The 23,310-nt window shown below is 38.0% G+C and overlaps 1 protein-coding gene across 1 annotated transcript in view; it reads right to left on the reverse strand.

Annotated features, from left to right (window-relative positions):
- LRGUK (leucine rich repeats and guanylate kinase domain containing) overlaps positions 1-23,310 on the reverse strand; it is a 55,728-nt gene that overhangs the window by 31,212 nt on the left and 1,206 nt on the right. Inside the window, exons 2-11 of the mRNA XM_065653692.1 lie at positions 22,581-22,688; positions 21,862-21,943; positions 20,602-20,702; positions 19,800-19,881; positions 16,333-16,457; positions 12,896-13,039; positions 10,587-10,667; positions 9,062-9,148; positions 6,915-7,021; positions 2,585-2,704 (exon numbers count right to left, since the gene is read on the reverse strand). Of these exons, the coding sequence (XP_065509764.1) occupies positions 2,585-2,704; positions 6,915-7,021; positions 9,062-9,148; positions 10,587-10,667; positions 12,896-13,039; positions 16,333-16,457; positions 19,800-19,881; positions 20,602-20,702; positions 21,862-21,943; positions 22,581-22,688 (1,037 nt within the window). The remainder of the gene's footprint in view (positions 1-2,584; positions 2,705-6,914; positions 7,022-9,061; positions 9,149-10,586; positions 10,668-12,895; positions 13,040-16,332; positions 16,458-19,799; positions 19,882-20,601; positions 20,703-21,861; positions 21,944-22,580; positions 22,689-23,310) is intronic.

Raw genomic sequence — 23,310 nt, forward strand, 5'->3', positions numbered from 1 at the left:
ACCCATAAATACAAAAAAAAAAAAAAGAAGTGTAAATGTAACATTACATTTTGGCTATAAATCCCCCCAGCCCAGGACAGCCTGAACTGAAGCTGCCACAGAACCCTGTAACAGAGAAATGATGAAACCATTTTTTTTTTCAGTTATGTCAGTTTGTGGATGATATCAAATAGAATCCTAAATGTGGAAAAGGAGACTAGGAGTTAGGCTGAACTGTGAGGTTAAGAAAAAGCTATAAAGACCAATCTTTAAATAGACTCCTAACAGTAAGGGGAAAAACAATCCTGAATCTAAGGAGATAAGTGGGATACAAAGCAGGAAAAATGATTGTCTGCCAGCACATAAGGACAACAGGATAAACCTCAGATACATGAGCTTACTACCAGGATGAAAAACTAAAATAAAACCCCAAACAAAACCAAAAAACCCAGCTAAGTCAGTGCATCTAGCAATTTTAGATTAACGTACACAGTGACTCATGTTCTATCTTAGGAAATTATATTTTGCTACCGATTTATGCTTTGGTTTTGTTTTTAAATTTTTACATTGCAGGATAACAGGAACAAAAGTGCAACGTGGAGCTTTGGCACTGATTCACATCAACGTTTTAACTACTTGATTTCTGCTGCACTGTCCTGGAAAACATGGCAAAAAAAAATATGCCGCCTACCAGGCCATTTCCATTCTTTTATTCAAGGCAGCTGAGTTATAAACCATTAAGAAGTTTAGCCTATAATGCAGAGTTTGACATATCTTAACCATCACGGCATCAGAGGGTACCAGGTTTTTCTTTTTATCAGCAAGCTGTGGCAAATGAGAACATTGTGCTACACATGGACTCTGTAAAATTTCACTTCAAAGGCCTGATTTTCTTTAAGATATTACGGGCGCATCCAGCTTTAAAGGTCATTCCTGAGTAATAGCCAGATGGTTTGAGAGTCCAATTTCACTTTATTTTTCGAAACACTTTTAAACATTACAACCCTTTTTAATTGCAAGGCCGTGTTTACATTCAAACTGCCGGGGTTTCTCGCATGAAATACATTTTTAATGAGTGGAATGTTTGAAATTTAAAAGTGTAACCCATAAAATTGCTTAAATCTCCACTGAATAATTAAAATACAACTTTGCTTTATGGTTGCAATTTTCTGCTCTGTTAAGATTCTGTCTCTCTCCCTTTTTTTTCCTCTCATGCGTAAGGCTTTCAGGAAATAAACCACACAGTATAAAAACAATGCTCTTAAAAACCCCCACACAGTGCTTGGAAAAATCCAATTGGCATTCAATTAGTCTGTAAGTTCCAATCTAGTCTTTCAAAACACAGTAGTTGTTTTAAAGAAAGCCATAAAGTCATTTTTCCAAGTCACATAATCTTCACAGATCTTTTCTTAAAATGTCTTTTCAACTTGCCAGTTTAATGATATAATCCAGCAAGTGGTTATAGTCTGAGTACAGAGCAGACAGAAATACACACGGGCTCCACCGGGGTGTATTATGTTAGAGAAGAAGGTTACTATTAGACATCCAAAGGACGGGCAGAGCATCCTGGGATGCTACGAATTCCCAGGAATTATTCTCATATATGCACGTGCTTGTGGTCCCTTTCTTAGAACCAACCTCTTTAATATCTGAGTGCACAAATACAGAATGAGGCCCTATTGTGGCAAACGCTATAGATGTGAAACTATGGCCAAAGTCTGGTTAAAAATGAACGGATGATTTAGTGTAATAAAAAAACCTGAGAAAACAGAGGACAGACAATACAACAGGAATACAGATCAGTGTCGAATAGCTTGTGCTACAGGACTTAGGAAAGCCAAATATCGTGAAGAATGGAATGGGTGGACAAGAGGAAGAGTTTGCACCACCTAATTTCAGGCAACGGATAGTGCTGATCTAACTTAGCCAGACCTCCTGTCTACTGTGCACTGAAAATAAGTAGATACCTCAGGGAATGTGATTCACAAACGCTGAACCTCCCTTGGAAAGAGATCGTTTCTCTCCACTAACTACACAGGGAGCCCAAGGCGGTAAGGACCATAATTCAGACTTCTCAGATAGGGAGAATTAGTCCCCCCAGCTGGTGGCGAAGTCTGAAAGGTGCCATTTGCTCTGATAATGCTACTCACAGGATAATACACTGGTCCGGCAATTGCACTCGCTTCCTTTCCTATTTTCTGGGTGCAGTCTGCACAGGCACGCTAGTGCGGTTATATGCAGGTGCATCACAAAAATTACGAGAAATGCGTAAGTATCTAACCAGATGCTTGGGTTGAGGGGCATTAGTGAGCGTAGAAAGAACAGATCAAGAAAAGGAGCACTAAACGACGCATTTTGGTTTGTTTGTTTGCTGTTCACCTTTGAAAAGAACATGATAATTTAAATAGCTTTTCTTTTAAGAAAGTATTTGATGACTCCAGGCAATCAAGCCCTGGGAAGAGATGAAATGCATAGCAATGAATATTTATTGGTTGTCTTTAACTTTTAACTTCTTAAAAAGAAAAAAAAAAAAACCACCACAAACAACAGCAGCAATTCTAGACTTGATCACTTGGTGTTCTTTAAATTTATGGAGCAAACTTACCCATATCTGAAGAAATTGTTGAACTCTCTGCAGATCTTATGAGTAAGTTCTCTCTTACCACAGGCTAGAGGACCAACTAATACCAGCATGGGGTAGGGAGTATCAAGACTGGGTAAAGTGCTACAAGAAAGGAAAATAAGGAGCCATTACATTACCTACAAATGAAATCTTCAGCAACTTTCTACAAAGCTTCTGGGGAGACTTTATCGCCACTTCAACTAATCTCATCTGTCTATCACACTATTCACATTGTTCACAGTGTAGATGAAAAGCAGGAGAAGCGTGTGCTCAGTTTGACGTGCTCTAAACATAAAAATAGCACAAAATACTGCATTAAAGACCCCTGGGTCTCTTTTGCAAAAGGAATAATGTTACGTCTACTATAATCTTTTCTGATTTAAAGCTCCCTCTGCAGTCACGGTGTTGCTGGGATTTGTTTAAGAGTTTCCTAAGTCTATTGTAAGGATGGTAAATATTTTAATAATCAGGATAATAAGCCTGGCATGAACCTGGACTCAATCTACCAACCTTTACGCACTCCTGCATGTAACCTTGCTGACTTCCATGGCCTTGACAGATGAAGGTGGAAATTTGGAAAGAACTCTTCAATTCAATAAAATGAAAAACACCAAGATCCTTAAACTCCACTGAACACAAATAACGTGACAATAAAAGAACCCGAAGTGCCGCAAAAATACAAAGCCTTCCATTTTCTCCATGCTGAGCAGATGGTTGGATCCCCAGATTTCCACTTCCAGCTGTAAATATTAAAATGAATAGCATTTCTGCACTTTTGAGAGTCCAGCAATTTATTGAGACAGCTAAAAATGGAATGCAACTTGGGACTCTGATTTTTAAATCTCAGCTAGATCTTAAGACTAAGCCACTTGGTAATATGCCAGAAACAGCTGAAATAATTTCAAATCCATTCATTTCTACCTAACGAATAGCTTTAAATTTAAATTTTAAAGTGGAAGGAAACCATCAATGTGTGTTGAGCTTCCATTAAATGTGATTTAAAATAGGTAAACACAAATTCCTGAAAACCGAGTATATTTATTTTACCTTTTCTCTAACTTCATAAGAAGTAATGATAACCATCCAACACACGCACGGAGGGAAAAGATTTCAAAATAATGGCTTTACTCCTATTTTAGGTTCATCAAACCAGCTCTATTTTCTACCAGATTATATGTATATAATGGGACTTGATGCTTCAGAAGCACTAAGATGATAACGCAATTCAGTCTAATTCTCCTATGGAGTACTATTCTCACAGAAGAAATAACAGATACACCTAATAAATTAAGAAACTGGCTCGAGTGTGTACATATGTGCAGTTACTAAGCTGTGAAATGAACCCAGATCCTGGCTCAGTGTTCCATCCACTCGGCTACTTTAAAGCGAGACAGTCATAGAACCCTTGGGAGATTTAAGGATTTTTTTTACTTACTGTGCCTATTGGTGATAATTATAAAATATCAGATGACATTGGCACAATAAGCTTATTAGCACAGTACATTAAAAATACTGAGGAAGGTAAAAATATATTTTAAAAAAATCGTTATCTGAATCTGTGACGTGTTCAATTCAAGAAATCCCTTCCTTCTCTCTTGATTATTTGAGCTGTTCAGGTCGTCTTTCCCTTTTCTGACACTTGTCGTAAGGAAAACACCAATTTAGGACAACATGACCCCAGGAGGTGTTAGTGACAGTTGTGAATACTACAACCGTCATATTATAAATGAACTATCTCAAAGATGGGAATTCCAGGAAACATGCTTAGTGACTAGAGATTCAAAATTGATCGAGATGTTGCAGAAAGGTTCAAATTCCTGCTCAAGGCTGTGCCCTTCGTAATGATGTCAAGGCAGGTCTGTGAAGAGAGAGGTCTTATCTTCAACATGGTTTTAATATATTCCTTCTCCATGAATGGAACCTGTTACACGCTTGCAAATTATAGAATTCCTCCAGAATCTTTTCTTTTACAAGGAAGTGTTATATCCAGTAATGGTACAATATATCATCACTTGACATGATTGTACTCGGAATTCAAATTCCCTTAAATAAGTTTTCATGGCTCAAATTCCTCGTACCCTCAAATTCCTTGGATTTATTACTTCATCAGAAGGACATGGAGAACATTTCCATAATACTGTTTTTCATTACATCACCACTTACTGGTTCTCAGAAAGATAAACCAAAAGTTTTGGGTTTCCTATGACTTCTAAGCAGCATCTTGTAAAGAGTTCTTGGCTTATTTCATGTGCATCTTTCAACATTTTTAACCTCTGTGAGTACAGAAATACACTTCCGTGCAAGATTAATAGATTTCAAGGCCAGAAGGATCATCTACTCAGACTCCCCTTATCACATTGGCAACAGGATTTCTCTGAGTTAGTTCTTGTTCCTGATACCTGAGATTCTGTTAGAGTATATTTTAATTAAAAATGTTCCAGTTGTGGAGAATTCTTGGCACCCTTGGTAAAATGTTCCAATGGTTAATTACCTTCATTGTTAAAAATAATCATGCTCTATTTCTTCTCTGCATGAATTTATCCTCAATAGCTAGATACCAGGTCCCATCGTGTACTTGCCCAACAGACCGAAGAGCCTTGCTATTCAATTTCTGCTCCCCTTGTAGTAGTTATAACTATGATCAAGCCACCTTTTTAAATGTCACATGCTTTTATAGTAGGGGAAAAATACACATAATATTGTTCAGTGGCGTGTTACCATGTAATTAAAGATAGAACCACAAGCTACATAGAGAGAGGGAATGGCATAAAAAACTTAATGCTAATGTTTTCTGACTGCAGAGGATGCTGCACTGTAACTTTTTGCTTTGTTTTCGGGTTGTATTTTTAATAGAGATATTACTAAAACAGAATTAACTATAATCTCATCTAAAGAGATGCAAATGAACTATACCAATCTGGTCCCGATAAGCATTTTATAGTGTAGAAGACTATAACACATCATCATTAGGAAGATTTCATTAATGACTGTGTTGTGTGCTTTCCAGCTGAGCACAGGCAAACATTCAAGGCATCATTAACAATTTTGGTCAGTACCATAAACGCTGGTCTGCATGTTTATATGTTTGTGTACACGATACCTCTGACAGAAGACAGAATCGTTTCTTTCCAGCAATGGAGACACACATACACAATCCAATAAACAAATATTTAAACAGACCCTATGTCTGCATTGGAAGAAATCCATGCCTTTAGGTAAAACTATTGTGCATTTTTTTTTTTATTTATATTTTTTTTTAAGAAATCTCCAACCCTGCAAAACAGTAAATAAATCTTCAGGGTTTGGTTTTTTTTTTAATAGACTGCTTAGAATTCTCAGAGCTATCATCACTCCTGGCTCCCGTCTTTCATCAACAATGCCAGAAAACACAAGACTCGCGATAAAGATATTCTAAAAATACGAATTTCTGAGTTACTAAATCATGGATCTTAAATCAGCTTACTCGTTATGAATTAAGATGTTCAAAATGGTGTTAAAGCAGGGTGTGGGCCACAAAAGTCGATCGCAGTGCCCACTGTAGCCAATACAATAATAAATCATGCACATTTCAGAGCATCATCCATCAGAGTGCGTCAAAGCATTTTCCAAGCATTCATCAAGCAAATATCTTAACACATCTGCAGAGCAGCAAAGTACGAATATTTCCATTTTCTAGATGAGAAATGAGACTGAGAGAAGCCATTTGGCATGGAAATGTTGGAAAAAGAACATTGGTTTGCCTCTCTCTTCTGTGCTTTACGTTGCAGTCAGCATTATCGCCTCCCAAAGGCAGAAGTAGCTGGACTTCCTTAAGTACAAACTTGAAAATTTCACATTATGGATATAAAATGTGCCCCAAAGCCACAAAATAAAGTCATTCTCTTCACAATGGGATGCCAATAGTGTGAAAAGAAGCACTGAGCAGAATAGGAAGATGATACGTTTTACAGCTCTCTTCTCCCTCTAGAGATTTTTAGAAATTGCCTTTGGGTATTGATAGAAATTTTGCATCTTTCATTTATGGTGCAAATGGCCATCTGTTTCAACAGCTTGTTTCAAAGAAATGGAGCTGCAGACAATCTGTCTCAGACTGCAGAGGTGAATGACTCACTTCATTCCATAATCAATTTCAACCAAATGCGATTTGCCTAATTTCCAGACTGCTACCGGAATATTACGGAACGTCTCTTCTTCGTTAGATTAATTCAGAGGTGGGAGAGGGGCAGAAAAATGTCCCTCGAAATATGACAACGTGTTCTGCTTTACTTGAGTGCCACCCTCAGGGGGTGATGTGAAGTGGAGGTAGGTTTACCTGTCAAAAATTCGGTGGGGCTGCAGCACGCTATACATCACCTGAGCCATATGATCTTCCGCAGCAACAACTTCTGGAGGAGGATCGTATTTATTCACGGCAGCAACCTGTTTCCACAGTTCAGGGGCAAAAAGAAAGGAGAGCAGTGATGTAATTGTTTCCAGTTGCAATACGCTTTACAGATCACTCTGAATAACGATGATTTCATATTTATGAGGGTCAGGCTTTGTATTGGGGTTGTCTGTGAGTGCTCCACTACATAAATCTTTTCAGGGGATTTAGGTACAATTCGATAGATGGATGGAAAGCAGCCAGATGTAGCTCACTATCTTTAATATATTCAACCTTTCACTGGAAAGAAAACAGGATGCCACGTAAGATGCAAAGTAATTTTGCTTAGGTTTTAATTATCCATTAATTTGCATCCTCTCAGTGCTGGTGGAAGATGCCAAACTAAAGTCCTGAGGGACTGAAGCCATTCACTTATTCGTCAGAAGAGGAGCAGAATGGGCATTAACAAAGTAAGCAAATTGCAATTTTCTCCTGACAATGCATTTCTGTCTTTCCTGGGAGGAAGAACACTCAGACCCCAAGGATTCCCTCCATCCATTCTGCTGAAAACTCTGTTGAGGGTACTGACTGCTAATGAGCTGTATATTTTCTTGGTATTATTAATCCTACCCACTCAGAAACAGGTTAAGAACTACTGAGTCATTTCGTGTAAACCAATAAATATCAAGTAGCCGACACCGCTGCAAAATACTGCCGTAAGCTCCGATGGCAGCCACGTCTATATTAATTAGCAAGCGGTTTGGTGCAACAGGAGCGGATCTTTAATGCAAAATTTTCAATATTCGGTATCCAATGTCCACACTATTTTGGGGGAAGCAGAAGAAGGGAGCTCGTTCTACCTCTAGTTTGGTCTTTCGGTCTGAATTAGTGGTGAGGAACACATTCGGTGCAGCCTGACGCACATCATCTGGTGAAGGTCATTCCAAAAGAAGTTGAGTTCCTACGCTGCAAGGCTATTCTGCGACAATAATCAAGGACGGCAAGTTGGGCAAGCGGGAGTTTCACCTCAAAACTACACTTCTGAGCTAAGCTACAACATTTCTGTATATCCATTTTGTGTGTTAGTGAGGCAGAAGAGCTGCTGCCTCCAAATACACTCAGAGTTTATGAGGCTGGAGTAGAAGTCCTAAAATAACCCAAGGAGACGGTTTTCTGAAATGACTTTAGTCATCCAAAAGTTAAGTCCTAGTCTAAACCAGTCATCCAGGCTCACTTTTACAGTCCATAGAGAAGGAAAAATTACTTTAATATATTCAAAATGTTATTGGAAGGAAAACAGATTACCCCGTAAGACAAAGAGTAAGATCAACACCTCGAGTACGTGGGGTAAATTACATTTTGGTATCATCCCTTCTCTGTGTTCATGATATAGAGAGGCTGGCATTAAACAAGGACCCTAATATTTATGTGGCTAAAGTTAGGAGTGATGGATTTCCTGCAAGGATCATTTTTAAAGGATAATTCCCTGAAATCCAACCCCAATTGGTAGTTGTTAATTCTAATGGTTCTGCTGCGGCTTGGGCCCAAATATAACACTACACACAGCAACCAAATTACAGTAGAAGTGGCACAAGAGGGAAAGGTTTTTACTACTACCGAAAGTCACCATGAGAAGTTTGAACAGGTTTGGGGTTTTTTTTGAGAAGATTTTACAGTGAAAGCTGCATGAAGTATAACAGGAAACAAATATTATAACTTTCAGAGTTCACTTTGCTGTACACAACACTAAAATAACCCAATTTTAGAAGTATTTTAGAAGCAGCACAGCGGTTACCACTCCGGAGTATTTCACAAATGTAGTTGCCTGTTTAGATTCACAATGGCTGCTAAGGAAATGTCTTCACTGAACAAAGCTTTTAGATAAGCTTTGCATTTTTACATAACAAAACTGCTCCAGAAATTCTGTGGGTATATATCTGGATTTAAAAGCGAAAGCATCTGAATTTGTAGCCTCTCTTGGGGGCTGAAACATGAGAGATTTGTCACACCCAAGTGACTACAAAGATACATGTGCACACACATTATTTATGTTCTTTACTTAGAAAAAAATCTGGAATTATATGATGTTTACCTACTTTTTCTTCCACTGAAATCTTCTTGAGATCCAGTTCTGTTAGTTGGAGCAACTTGAAAATCACGAAGAGCCAATAATCTGTTTGGTTCTGAAGAACAAAGTTTCCACTTTGACATTAAGTACTTCACTTGATCTATCAAATATTTAATTTTGATCGGTTGAAATTAAATTTGCCTTAATATATTGCAACATAAAAAGCCTTTTTTACCCTGAAGGATGTCACTAGACTGTACAAATTCACCTCCCACCACAAGGGTAACTTCTGCAGCAAAAGCAAATAGTTGTTCCAAATTCTGCAATTGCATTGTTCAAAAGGTCAAAATGGGAATTTAAAAATCACCACCACACCCACTACAACACCAAGAAAGTCTGTTGGACAACTAAAAGCGTTATCTATCCTGGGAGTATTTAATAAACTGTGGTTAATACTTCTAACCTTAGTAGCACTATATGAACTTCAAAAGAGACTTTGCATCATAAATTTGTCATCATGTAGGCTTTTAAGCCTGAGACAATCAAAAAGAATAATTAAAAATCAAATGAGAAAGCTGGCACCGACTAGTTCATAAAGCTTTTTAGTTCTAAAACCGGTAAGGTCCTTTTAAAACAACTGAAACTCAGGCAGCTGCCTTAAGATGATTGTTGCATGTCTAAGCTATTAAAACAGTAATTGAAAGGAACGGGATCAGACTTTGCTTAAGGGAAGGATATCTAAACAGAAAAAGGTTTTCAGATTCTGGAGGGCCAGGGACAGCCTATTTGGGGTATTTTTTCATGCTAATTTCGTTGTGTGCCAGGACAGACCATTCTCACGAAAGTCAATACAAAACTGGCAATTACAGGAAGAAGAAGTTAAACCCTTAATATTTTTCTTCTTTCTGACACTGGAAATCACTGTAAAAGTCACACATAACTCATAAATCAGAAGAGTCAGGAGAGAATCGTATTTGATCCCTCAGGACAAATTACAAATGCAGACTCAAGGTCAGAATTTCTGATATTTCGCTAATGTCATTGTTGTTGATAAAATGGATGTTTAATTCATTAATTGGGAATATTATGGGAGCCATAGATGAGAACTGAGTAAATCCTAAAGAAGAAAAGAAGATATAGACTCCAGAGACACATGGTTTTAAAAGGGGTACTTTTAAGTTCCTTTGAGCTTTTCCCAGGAACAATTAAGTACAGACCTTCAAAGTGAATGAAAACGGGATCTTTTCCCAAACAAAAATCATGGGATGCTGTGAGTACAAATGCATAAATGGATTCACGAACGGAATTAATAAAATTAATGGATTTACTACATGGATATTAAACATAATGATTCATACGCTGCTTTGGTTCAGATAAAGTTCCCAGACAAAGGCACATAGATGTCCCAGGGAAAGCATCACTCATTATTTCTTGTTCTCTGAAATGACCTGGCCACCCTCGGAGACAGAAACTGAGGCTAAATGGATTGTGATGTGATCCAAAACAGCAGCTCTAGGTTCTCATTTGTGGCTTCCTCTTTAGGTCTTTCTTACCTGTACAGGATTTTTTAAAAGATTTAAAACTCTGAGGAGAGGCAGATCTTCAATATATTCAAGTTCACGCAGCTCAGCAATCTAATTAGTGACAGAAACAGAGCATAAATCAGCAGCAACAGAACCCATGATAACTATGAAAATATTTTAATCCCTGCTCTTACAGTCTGGACATAAAAAAAAATTCATTATACTCACAAAATGGGTATACATGTTAACTGCATTCAATAAGGCACTTTAGTCATAAAAGGCAGACAAGTTGGATGTTAAGCTGGAGCAGCACTATAATACAGACAGCAATTTCGAACCACCTGCATTTTTCCAGTTCTTTCAAATGTCAAGCCCTAACCCATTTAGCTTTTATGCAGCTGATGTGCTTAAGTGAGGCAATTCTGCGGTTATATTTGCGCTTCAGTTGACTAGCAAAAAAAAAAAAAAAAATTCCTTTTTTAAGAAGAGTTTCTTGTCGCTGGAGCTCAAGTTCAACCTTTCTAACTTGCAGCACTTGACTGAAAAGCATCAGCAGAGCTGTCCTTGGCTGCATGTGATGAATTCCACTCCAGGTCTTGTCTGTCCACAAAGGAAACCTGGGCTGGCTGCACTCGGGCACATCAAATCAGCATTAGAAGTTCTGTGGGATTAATCAAATTTGGTGTGCCCAAAGCAAAGTCACGCTAGAGGTGCCCGGGCCAGACCCTGAGTGAAGACTTGTAAAGCTCTCAATTAAAACAAAACAGGGCAAATGGAATTCACGTCATCCCGTTTTCGCCATCTGTTGAGTTAGACCAAGTCAGGAGCTTAACTTCACTTTATAACGACTGAAGAGACGCAGTTCCAGAGCTCATCTGATCCATAGTAGGCTAAGATGAATTTCCTTGTAAGGAAACCTGGTTTTCCTCCACTGTTGAAAGACTGAACCTAGAAAACTTCAGATTCCATCCCTATCTTGTACTCAGCTTATGCAAAGTGTCTGAAAACATAAACCTCAACCACAGCATATCCAACATTCATTTTGAGATAACAAGAAGCCCGCCACGGAACTGTTTTGGCCACGTTAAATGTCATTTTGGTGGATTTCCTATATAAATCACAGAATGCCAATTGTCGGCATTTGAAAATCACTGAACATGAGAGACAGAGTTTGCAGATAAACCTATCGTGCCCATTTTTGTAAAAAAAAATCAAGCATTTAAGATCATTCTGGGTGGCAGTGAGCTCAAGTAACTCAGATCTTTCTGTGTCAATTAATTAAAATTCTCTTTAAATTATTCTCCAGAAGGAAATGTTCAAAAAATGGTGACTCATTAAACAGTTCCAATAACATCATTAAAAGAGATAAAATTTGATGAGGTAAAATTAATAGCTTTAGTGCCATAAAGAACAGTGGAAACTACCTGAGGCAATGGAAGTGGTGTTATTAATGCTAATAGCAACCATACTATCAGTTTCCTGTCTTGTGCAATTGATGTACCTTTAAATGTCAACCTGAACATAGTGTGAGAAAAATAACTCCGGGTGTCTTGAATTAAATCCTGTCAATGTATCTTGCAAATGGGGAAAAATGACAGAAAAATGTTCAGCTCTTGGTTTATATTTTTATTTCTTATTTTCTTGGATTTTTTTCACATGCATATCTGTCTTCGATGTCAAAATGATTCGTGAATTGATGGTCTTTTCAGTTAAGGTCCCTGGAAGCTCAGTATCAAAAGTATTATGTATATATGCCTTGAGTTTCAAAATTCAAATACAAATGAGTTGGATTATATCACTGTACTTCCACTGAAAATTCTGCTGCATAACAAAAGCCACTTTATAATAGAGTACACGCCGTTCTGCCTTACAAGAAGCTTCCAGCTGAGAGCTCAGAAAAATCTATGGTCATAAAACTGGGCTGAGAGGTATTAGCAAACCCTCCCGAGGCCTGGCAGGAGAAAAGCTGTGATGTAAGTAAAGATCCTCAAGAATAATCAAGCTGAAAAAGCTGCAAACTCATCCCTGGCTTATGCACTCAAGGGAGCACTGTTAGTTTTTTATATACGTGAGCACTAAATACTATAGAAGTGATACCACATAAAGATAAACCCACCTAGAGATATTAAATTAGGCCTGAGGAGTACGGTATCAATCAACATGTGAAATGGCATTGGAGTAAAATACCTAAGGAAAAAATGTCATATTTTCTAATATTCATTTCTTGCAGTGTTGTAAGATTTTTTTGATTAAGCCTTAAAGGGTTTGAATTCTAGGAAAAAAAAAAAAAGAGGTATGCATTCTTAGAAAAAGCTGAGATCAGTATTTAACTACGCTACCTGGTTATCCTCTAGGTTGATCATCTCTAGTAGATCACGTTCCTCCAAGCCTTCTAGACTAGTTATTTTATTGCTAGATAGGTCCAGTTTCTGTAGAGTTTTCAAGCTGTCCAACCCACTTATCTTCTCAATCTGGTTAAAGCTCTAAGAAGAAATGAAAGCATATAAACTGTCGATAAAGTTCTACAGACGAAAAACAACCTTCCTGAAAAAGAAGAGAGTTCACTTTATTACTGAAAATCCTATTACAAATAGGAGTATGCATTAGCCCCATCTTCATCTTAGATGAAATATTACAGCTTTCCGTACTGCTCAAGGAAAAACGAATCAACAATCTTGTGATTAACTTGTCTTCAACTCACCTTGAATAGCAGCGAGAGCCAACAGCAACAGAAAGATCTCTTTTAAAGCTGATACTGGCTAAAGGATACTCTTGTACTCAAAATTTAGAAAATAGATGTGCACATAAAATTATAGAATATGCATACATAAATACAAAGAATTGCCCTCTGTAATCACGGTTACATTTACACTTATGACTACAGAATAAATAATGAAAATACTAAGGTAGAACTGTAGTCTTTTTTGGACTACAGGCAGCCTATAAAAATACCTCTAGGATACACAAGTTCATCTTAATGCATAATAAGTGAAGACAGATTCTATTTACTGTCAGTGACAGCATGCAAAGGAATGTTAAAAAACCAAAACAAAACACAACACCTTACTGCAAGTTTTCTAGACTCTAACAGAAGAAATGGCCAAGCTTTTGAGAATTCGCAACCAACTATCATTGTTTTACGTTCCTTCCAAACAAGGTATGAGACAGAAGAACTACATTTATCACTGGACACCAGATGGTTTCATTTCTCAGGGCCTCACAAATCACATACTTGTTTCTGCCACAAACTCCAAATAGGTAGAATGTATTACACTAGATTTTTACTCATCTTTGCCTCAGTGGCCACACATACCCAGGTGGCCTCTCGACATGATTCTTTCTCTATAACCTTGCAAGTTATACTTTTCCATCAGCATCACCTTGTGCTGAAAGCTGAGAAACCTCATACTCTATTAATAAATATTTAGGAACTGTTGAAATAAATAAGCCAGCTGACTCCCATGTTAATCCAGTTGTCTGTCCTTGACATTTTTCCTGACTTTTAAATGTTTGATTAGGTTATTAATAGCACGGAGGCTCTTTATTCTCTTCCTGTTCTTCGTTAGACCTCTGTTTATTAGGAAAGAGCTTAGAGCTCTAGTTGCAAAATGCTATGCAAGAGGTGCACGCAAAATTCTGTGAATAAAAGAGGTTTGTGTAGAGATCCTTTTTTTGCAAAGCATAAAATTCCTGAGAGTCCAGTTCATTACAGCTGCTTTTTTTTTTTTTGCAAACATAAGCAGAATAAAGGCTTTTTGGGATAGCAAGGCAGTATTTAGTTTTTGAAGCCTTTCTTCCAAACTTCAGACCTTGCTACTCTTTCAACCTAAAGAGCTCAAGGGAAAATGGGAAATAAAGCTGAATCAATGGGAAGAGAGGGGATGAGTGCTCCCACAAAAAAAAAGAACTACATTTTCTTCTAATTAGTGAAAGAAAATGCTATGCTAAAAATCTGTCTATTTACATAATTTCCACATGACTATCTACTTTGCTAATTAAAAAAGACAAGCAGTTGTATAAATAATCATATCAGCATGTAAGAACCAAAACTGAAGAACGTGTTCATATTAATAAGGCTTAGCTGTTAACACAACCTCCAAAACACTTTGCGGAGTAGATAACCATTACCAACAGAATTATCATTAGACCTTTTAACAGACGAGGAAATCAGGGCACACAATGGTTGAGCGACTTACCGTAGTTCTCCCTGAAAAAAGCGTTTAGAGAAAAAAAATCTTCCTGTCAGCTTAGATTGTCATAATCCTATTGCTCATTTCAGAACTTTCAGACATGATTTTGCCAATCTGAGTTAATCTTATCCACTAAAAATGAGACTAAATCCAGTTTTACTGCCACTAAGGGCATAAATGAAGCTACCGAAGGCATTATACATCTGAAATATATTAAAAATATGTTACTGAACACTATTACAATGTATTATTCAAAACATACTACTGGTCCACTTTTAAATGTGAATACCTTTCCTGAATATCAAAGTAGTAATAAGTACAAGGGCCAATCAGGCCTCGATGGGTACAGACCCTAGTTATTCTTTTCTATATCAATTCCTACAGAACAGAAGAAAAATCTTTAAAATTTTAAAAGGATTGGAAAAGAATATTTCTATTCTTGATAAAGGATTCACTTGCTTTACCTAAAATATTTATATAGGTGCTTAAAACTAATGTGGCAAATATGAGCATATTTCTATGTATGGTTTTTTGGTCCTCGTTTTAAAATCCCATTAAATACTTTTTAAATTATTATTATAAAGTAAAACCTATTAAGAAGTAGCTTGTTGGACTTACAGCATAAATGCCTTCCCAAGACCTGTAAAAGAACAAGATGAATGCGAATAGTGTCAGCATTGGCAGAAAGAGTCTATATCTGGGTTAGTTATCCTGGGTTATCTTCATACCCAACAGAGAGAAACAAGCACTTCCAAGGCCTGATGCATCCTGTGTTAATGCAGATGTCAGCAGCTGGATCAGAATAATGAAGTATTTTAAGCGTCCCTTTCTCTCCACTGAATTTTGAGGCAGCAGAGAACAACCAGCTCACGTGCAGTTCCCTGCACTGCAGAAATCTGAAGCCAGACAAGATAAATCCCACTAAAGCATCTAAAAATACCACCTAGGAATGTTGTATTTAAACAATTATACTGTAGATAGCTTGATGCAAAGCTGGCAACATAAAGCTCCCGATGCCATTAGAAAATCCTTAAAAATTAGACAAAATAAAGAAAATAAATTTTAATAAAGTATCAGATTTGCATACTAAACTTGTGTTCTAAAACAAATGCAGGCTCCTCAGTCCTTGCTTTTCCCTCTCCTATCCTAGTTCACTGCTATCATGAGCACAACTTTATGAGGAAATGTTCTTAAAAAAAACCCCAAAACAAAAAAACCCAACAAAACAAACCAACCAACCAAACAAAACAAACCCCCTCATTGTTTGCACTGTGGGACTTGTACAGTCTGTAACTTCTTACACATCACCTAAGAAACAACAAAACCTACCCAGAGCAAATGCAAAATATCTTGGGAGAAATGCAAAAAAAGGCGCTGGAAATGGTTCTGCTTTGAGCAGGAAGCTGGATCAGATGATTTCACACCTCCCTTCTAATCTGTATCATTCTATAACCCTGTATTAATTAAAAAATGCATCCGGTATTACACATATCTCTGAAAATGTGTCATTACCTTCACATCTATTAAGGCAACAATATATTGATAAAAGACAGACAGGAAAACAACTAGAATTACTTCTTTCTTACCAGATTGAGTATTTTGATAGGTAAATTCTCAAGGCCACCGATTGCAACGAGCCTGTTGTGTGACAAACTGAGGTGAGTCAGACTGTGACACTTCTCCAGTCCTCTTATCTCCTCGATGTTGTTAACTGTACAGAGGTTTTTGCATTTAAGGACAAGAACTGAAGACAAAGCGTTCGCAATAATTAGCAGCTAAATTAGCCAATGGAGGTGAATTTTATGCTAAGGGAAGCTGGATGTCAAATGCTTTACACTGAGTTTAAAATCCCAGCCGCTCACATCCACCCTTTTCTGAATCTTGCTGCCTCGTTTGACTGAAACAGCTTTTTGTGGGGCTGCAGGATAAACGATACTGATCCAGCTAGAAATATCCTCCTCCCCTTTTTGGAGGAGCTTTTAATACAGAAAGTTTCTGTGACCTGGTTTACGGCACAGCCCTTCAAGCTGCGTAACTGGGGCAGGTGGCGAATCAAGAAAGGAGTGAAAATGAGGGAATAAGAACGTGGGGAAGGAGCTACTTTGCCAGTATCTTGCAAAACTGTGCTGTAAATCTCTATTCTGCTCATCAGATACTAAAACAGAGGGGTCTTTATGCCTTTAACTGGGCACCAGTCATTAGGTCAGCTTAGAGTAAGAGTCAGAGAAGGGCGCGATCTTTTTACATTTACAGGGTACTTAACATAGCTCCAAACTGACCTTGACATCCAAGAATTATATGTAAATTATCCAAGTAATATCAGATGATAGTACCATACAGGGCTATTTCACTCTAAATTCCACCTGTTTGACACTGGCCATCTGTGCTGGAAGGGGAAAGTGTATTTTAAATTAACATCAAACTCAAAAGCAGCTGCAGAAGTAGTTGGGATTCCTCTTGGCAAACTTCAGAATTAACATAACTACCCAGATTCCTTAAACCAAGCGTGTTTCCTTTCACAACAAGCTACCTCAGATTGCCCTCTTGTAATGGGATGAATTGCAGAGGTACCTGAATCTTTATCTTCCCACTGCATGGAAATAAAATAATTTATTCTATAACTTTCTATTATATATAATATATAATAAATAACTCTGATCCAGGTGTCTCATTGTTTGGTGACTGAAGTTAGGCAAGGAGAATTGCACTCATATTGTAAGTGTCCAAGCTGGGACTAGTTACACAAAAAACCTAGAAATATAACTGAAAAAAATAGCCAGAACATGCAGGACACAGAGAAATGCCTTTAGGCAATCACAGAAGAAAACATTTTTAATTGACTTGAGAGAATGAACTCTGCCTTCAAACAGGGGCGAGTGAGATTTCGGTCACATTTCTAGTCTTACCAGGCAGTGGACAAATTATTAGGATTTTTTTCGCTTGGTCTGAATGACATTGTAACCAAACAAACTGTAAGCTTAGCCAAGGATAATAGAATACTCTTTAATAATTGTGATCTAGCTCTGTTTTTTCCTAAGCGCATTCCTACAGCAATTAATTGTACAGTAAGTTCTACACATGCAGGCCTGGATGGGAAAGGAGAGGAGGAGAAATGAGCTAGTAAGGACAGATTTAACTTTTTGTAGGATCTCACACTAGGCTGTCTCTGTCATTTTAAAAGAGAAAACAAAACCATATCCACTGATATTTGACAGACACTAATTGATTTGCCTTCAAAATGGGACTGCTTGTCTTTCAACTGAAAAATTTCGTCGAGGAAAAAATGTTGTTTAAGTCATAAGCATCAATATGAGGCAGCAAATTGCTCAGCACTAAAAATTAATACAATCAGTTTTAGTCCTCGCTATAAGGTTTTGTCAGATATTATTGCCCAAGCTGTCTCCCTTTCTGGTTTGGGCAGTTTCCTTTTTGAAAACTCATTTATAAGCCTGTCAGGTGCGCTTGTGTGTGCACCTCTCAGAAAAAAAAAGTTACGATGACCTTACCATCTGCATCACAATTCACTTAAATACGGTAAGAAATGCTTGGTTACTGTTAATAAGAAATGCACGCCAAACATTTCTGCTACTGCACGATATTTAATGCAGTATTTTCATTTATAATTACAAAGAACAGCTTGTTTTGTCTGCCATGTCTTTGGTGAGGAATGCTTGACATGGGTTAGGAACGGTGCCACTTTGCTATTCTAAATTCTGCACTTCTAAATTCTGCATTTCTAAATTCTGCACTCATTTTCATGTTTTTCAGAGGGTCCCGTTGCAACCGTATGCATGAAACAGTTTTTCTCCCCATTTCAATGGCACCTTCATTGACAAATGGAGAAACTGAAGACAGCACGCTGCTGCATTGAAAACAAATGAAAAAAATACCGATTCGGTTCTACAATACACATCTGTGATCTTTTTTCCTCTTCATTTTGCTGTATGGGTTTTGCTCTGTGATGGAAAATTAGAATTGCAAAGGGATGGTGTCTAAATGCCATTTTCTGACAAGAGCCATGTCACCTGCGCACCCCGTAAAACGTGTGAATAATGTAACCTGGGCGCCCTGCGAATGCTTTATCTGCTCCTACACAAAAAAGACATTGTATTAATATCATTTGGCAATGGGCTACTTCGAGGACAAGAGACGGAGAAAAAACTGCAAGAGCCTGCTGTCTTCTCCTTTTGAGAGAGCGGAAAATCAAGATGCAGTTTATGAGGCAAAGAGGGAAGGTTCAGAAACCCTTGGGAAGCAATTTTAAGGAAAGCAGCGTGTCAACGTGAAACTCCAGAACAGCTTTCAGAAAAGCGTAAGAGGATCTTTAGGGAGACTACGAGTCCTACGGACAGCCTTGGAGAAGTAAGCAATGAAGAAACGTAATCTGCAGGTTCGTATCGATCTGATTTCTGCCAGAATTGTGTTTCTAATCCCACAAACCGGGTACCACAGCGAGAGCGTGGAGGTGGGTAGAATCATAGAATCATTTCGGTTGGAAGAGACCCTCAGGATCACGGAGTCCAACCATAACCCAACTCTGGCATTAAACCATGTCCCTAAGAACCTTGTCTAAATGCCTTTTCACTTAAAGATCCTCTTCGCTGTTATTAAACAGCCTTGTCCTCTACAGAGCTTCCCCAGTCTCTGCATAATTAGCTGTGTCTAAGACTAAACAACACGCATCATCTTCATTTCAGGGAGCTTAGCGTTCCAAGCTGATTCCCTATTAACCTTTCTTATATAAAAATACTGGGGTTATTTATTACCTCTGCCACGCAAAGACGGTGCGACACGTTACTTTTTCAGTTTTACGTGATGCAAAGTGGAGGGGTTTTTGTGTTCCTCTAGCAGGTTAATACCTTACACGTATACACCAACACCTTTAACACCACTCATGCTTAAGTAAATTAAGATCAGCTTCACCACCAGAATTACAGTGTTTAATCTTGCTTCTAAAGACAAAAGTGACACGAAGGAAAAATATGAAGAAAACAAGTATCTATTTGAAGCAAACAAGCAACTCTTCTCCCCTTCAAGTTTCCATAAAGGATACAATCCAGGAAGAGTTTAGTAAGTGACTGGTATGCTGACAAATCTTGCATTTTAGGTATTTGATTGTATGAAAAATCTACTTCCTAAAGAAAAAAGGAGACAGAAAGTTAATTATTTTTCTTCAGCACTTCCAGCTGTCTTGCGAAACTAAACGGCTGTTACATTAAACTTGTGATCAAGGGTGTGGAAGAAATAAGATCATTAATATTAATACTGGGACGCAAACAGAAAGGCTCTTTTATATGACACCCAGAATTCACATTTTGGGACCTTTCAAAATTATACTTTCTTCCAACAATGTTATCATTAATGATCCTGTAATTATGCGTACATATTCAATAAATTAACAGAGAAGACAGAGAAATACATGAAGGTCGTGTTTCAAAACAACCTCCTGCTTTTTGTAACCCAAAGTGGGCTACAAGAAAACAACAGCAAAGGGAAGACCAGCACACAGCTACACTTTAAGTATGTGTTTCATAATAATTCATAATTTGAAAGGCAGGAAATGACTCCACTAAAGGTCTGAGGAATTCGACAAGCAAGGAAAAAATTCTGGCTACAACAATACACCTTCCCATGGCACGCCAGGGTTCAGAGTGTGAAAGAAAATAAAAGACTGAAACGTGCAGCGTAAAATACCCAAACATTTGGAAAAGCTGCTAGAATAGCAAATGAGGTAAGAAAGAAGAATAAGGATGGCATAAAAATTCACTTTTGCACATGTCCAAATATGATGTCTAAATTAAATTTAGAAAACATTTTGAATTTAAACCTATAAAATGCATTTTTTTGCAACTTACCTTGAGATTTTTAGGTGGTTTAAAAAGGAAATATGTAGTCAATTCATTGTTGGAAGCATTCAGTTCTAGCAAGTGAGGCATGTGACTGATACAAGAAAGATCTAGTATGAAAACAAAACGTCAAATCCTGTACGTGAATTCATAGGGAAATGCAGAGATCATCATGTCAAAATGTAATAACTATGTCCAACAGGAATCCATTTGTAGTTACACATTCAGAAAGCGACGTTTGAAACGCAGAAATCAGGTATATTAACACCTTCTGCTACAACAGGGCAACTACTCCTACATTTATACAGTGCTAAAGTTACACTCGGCCCTTTGAAGGCAACCGCGCGGCTGATGTGGCCCCCAGTGAAAATGAGTCTGACACCCCTGTAGCAGAAAAAAAAGACAGTTACTAAACCACAAAGAATAAATATTCAAGTTCTGCATTAAATTTCCATTATGTCAGCTCATTTGTCTATAAGTCAGAATAACATTTTACATTCTAGCTACCTCTAGAATGACAGAGAGTCTAGCTGGGTCCTGTGTTATTAATTAGTGGAGAAAAGTATTTATGCCACTACTGAAGACTAAATGACTATGGAAAAGTCCCTGCTCTGTTCAAATATCGCCTTCACAGACAAACGATTAGTAAAATGAGCATGGAGAAGTGCCACCTTACAAAAGTGCTGCTACTATTGGACTCCAGCACCTCAAGTAAAATAAACTTGATAGAAATAATGCAACAGGTTGTCCATCACAGCTTATTCCTTTTGATGTTAAATTAAAAAAATTAGTTGGGGAGTACAAGGGAGAGGGAAGGAGTAGAAGATGATGGAGTCTACCCCAGTCTCCATTTGTTAACTTTCTAAATCCAGGACATGATTTTTTACATTTTGTCACTAATGGGAAACCTTGCCAAAGGAAAGCTCAAGGCTGACAAAACTGTACCAGACATAACTTTAAATATTATGACAGCTGCACATGTAAAATCTCAATCTTAACCTTGTATTAACATGCTTGCTTGCATTTTATCTCCGGATAATAAACTGGACAATAATTTCCATGCTCCCCCTGATAAGCATCTGCTGGTGCCACTGTCTGAACGGTCCATACATCACTCTCGAGAAGATTTCGCCATCGCCTCGTTCGGTAGAGCTGGAGTATTTACACCATTAAAATCTAGACCAGGCTTTGCGATATTAAAGCTGCATGGTACAGTGCATTTCTCATCTTAAATGATTTCACAACCCAAGAATTTACTAGTGTATTTACCATTAATTTTATTATACGAAAGTTCCAGCTTCTGTAGGTGAACGTATCTGGAGAGAATGCTAATGTCACTTAACTCACGACCCTGGAAAAATAAAGCAAAGAGACTTTAATAACTAGTTGTATAACCTCAGCCACTCTCCCAAGAGATGCAGAGTAGCAGGAGACATTGAAGAGGTGACCCAAGGTCCCTCCAGCGGGATGTGTCAGAACAGGATGACATATAAAGTGACGTTAGACCCACAGACCAGCCATGAATGGAGAAAATGTCAAAAGAAGACTTTAAAACGCAATCAGGAGAGATGGCTGCAGCAAGGAAAAATGCCAGAAAAACAAGGTTGCGTGGAAAAGAGAGGCAACAAGTAATCTTTAAAAAGACACAACCATTTTAACTTTCTGAAGGGCCAAGGAATGCAGTGTTGTCAGGTGTTTTTTCTCCAGCCGACTGAAGCAGGAAGATAGATTTTCACACCCAAAGATTGGGTAAAGGAAAATCTTGCTGCTGTTCCTACTAAGTGAAAAAACCAGTACTGATATGGCAGTTGTCAGCAAGAACCATGCTGTGTCTTGTGAAAAGTCTCATGTACAAGAAATGGCATTGACAGGTAGAGACAAAACTCTGCCTCTTGATTTTTTTTTCACTAGAACAACTATTTGCCGCTAAAAAAGGGAAACCTTTGAGCAAGAAGCACTTTACAATGATGTTCTTGGCTTATACTTACTGAAAGCGACAGGTTAAGATAAACGTATTCGATACCAGAGGCTGAGAGCCCCAGCTTGTGGAGTCCCTCAGCCACAGTGTCTTCATCCAACACTCCATCAAACTGACCCTACAAAATACCAGAAGCGGGGGGACAGGGAGAGGAATGGATTATGGGGAGATTTATGAAATGAAATTCCACACTTGGTAGAATCTGGGGGCTGCTTGGGATGCAACCGGGAAGAGAGTTTAATAAAAGTCCTCAATCAAACGCTGCTTTCAGTGCTCCATCACCCTACTAAGGCACTAGACATTAACAAAAATGATGAATACAGCCCTCAAAACAGATAAACAGAAACATGTCACGTATTAGCTCTGCACATTTTGAAAGGTTCAACAGCTTATTGTTGTGTTGTTTTTTTTTTTTCCCTTGTGGTTTAAATGCACAGCTCTAAACAGGACCGGTTTCCAGAGATGTTGAGCCATGAAACTCCCACTGATTATGGATGTTAACATCTCAGCAAATCAGCACTAACATAACCGCACTGTTGTACCCCAATATGCACATTATTGGAGGCCCTTTAAATTTGTTCAGCATGAGCAGCTCTTCAGAGAACAACCTTTGCCAAAGAGAGTACTTGACAGTTGGCGCTAATGAACCACTGCGTAGGTTTAATGAGAAAATAAGCCAATGGCTTGTGAAATTCCTTTAAGCTTGGAGAAGTCACACAACAATTGCTAATCTAGGGACC

This window comes from Caloenas nicobarica, chromosome 1, assembly GCF_036013445.1.
Source record: "Caloenas nicobarica isolate bCalNic1 chromosome 1, bCalNic1.hap1, whole genome shotgun sequence".
NCBI classification, from domain to species: Eukaryota; Metazoa; Chordata; class Aves; order Columbiformes; family Columbidae; genus Caloenas; species Caloenas nicobarica.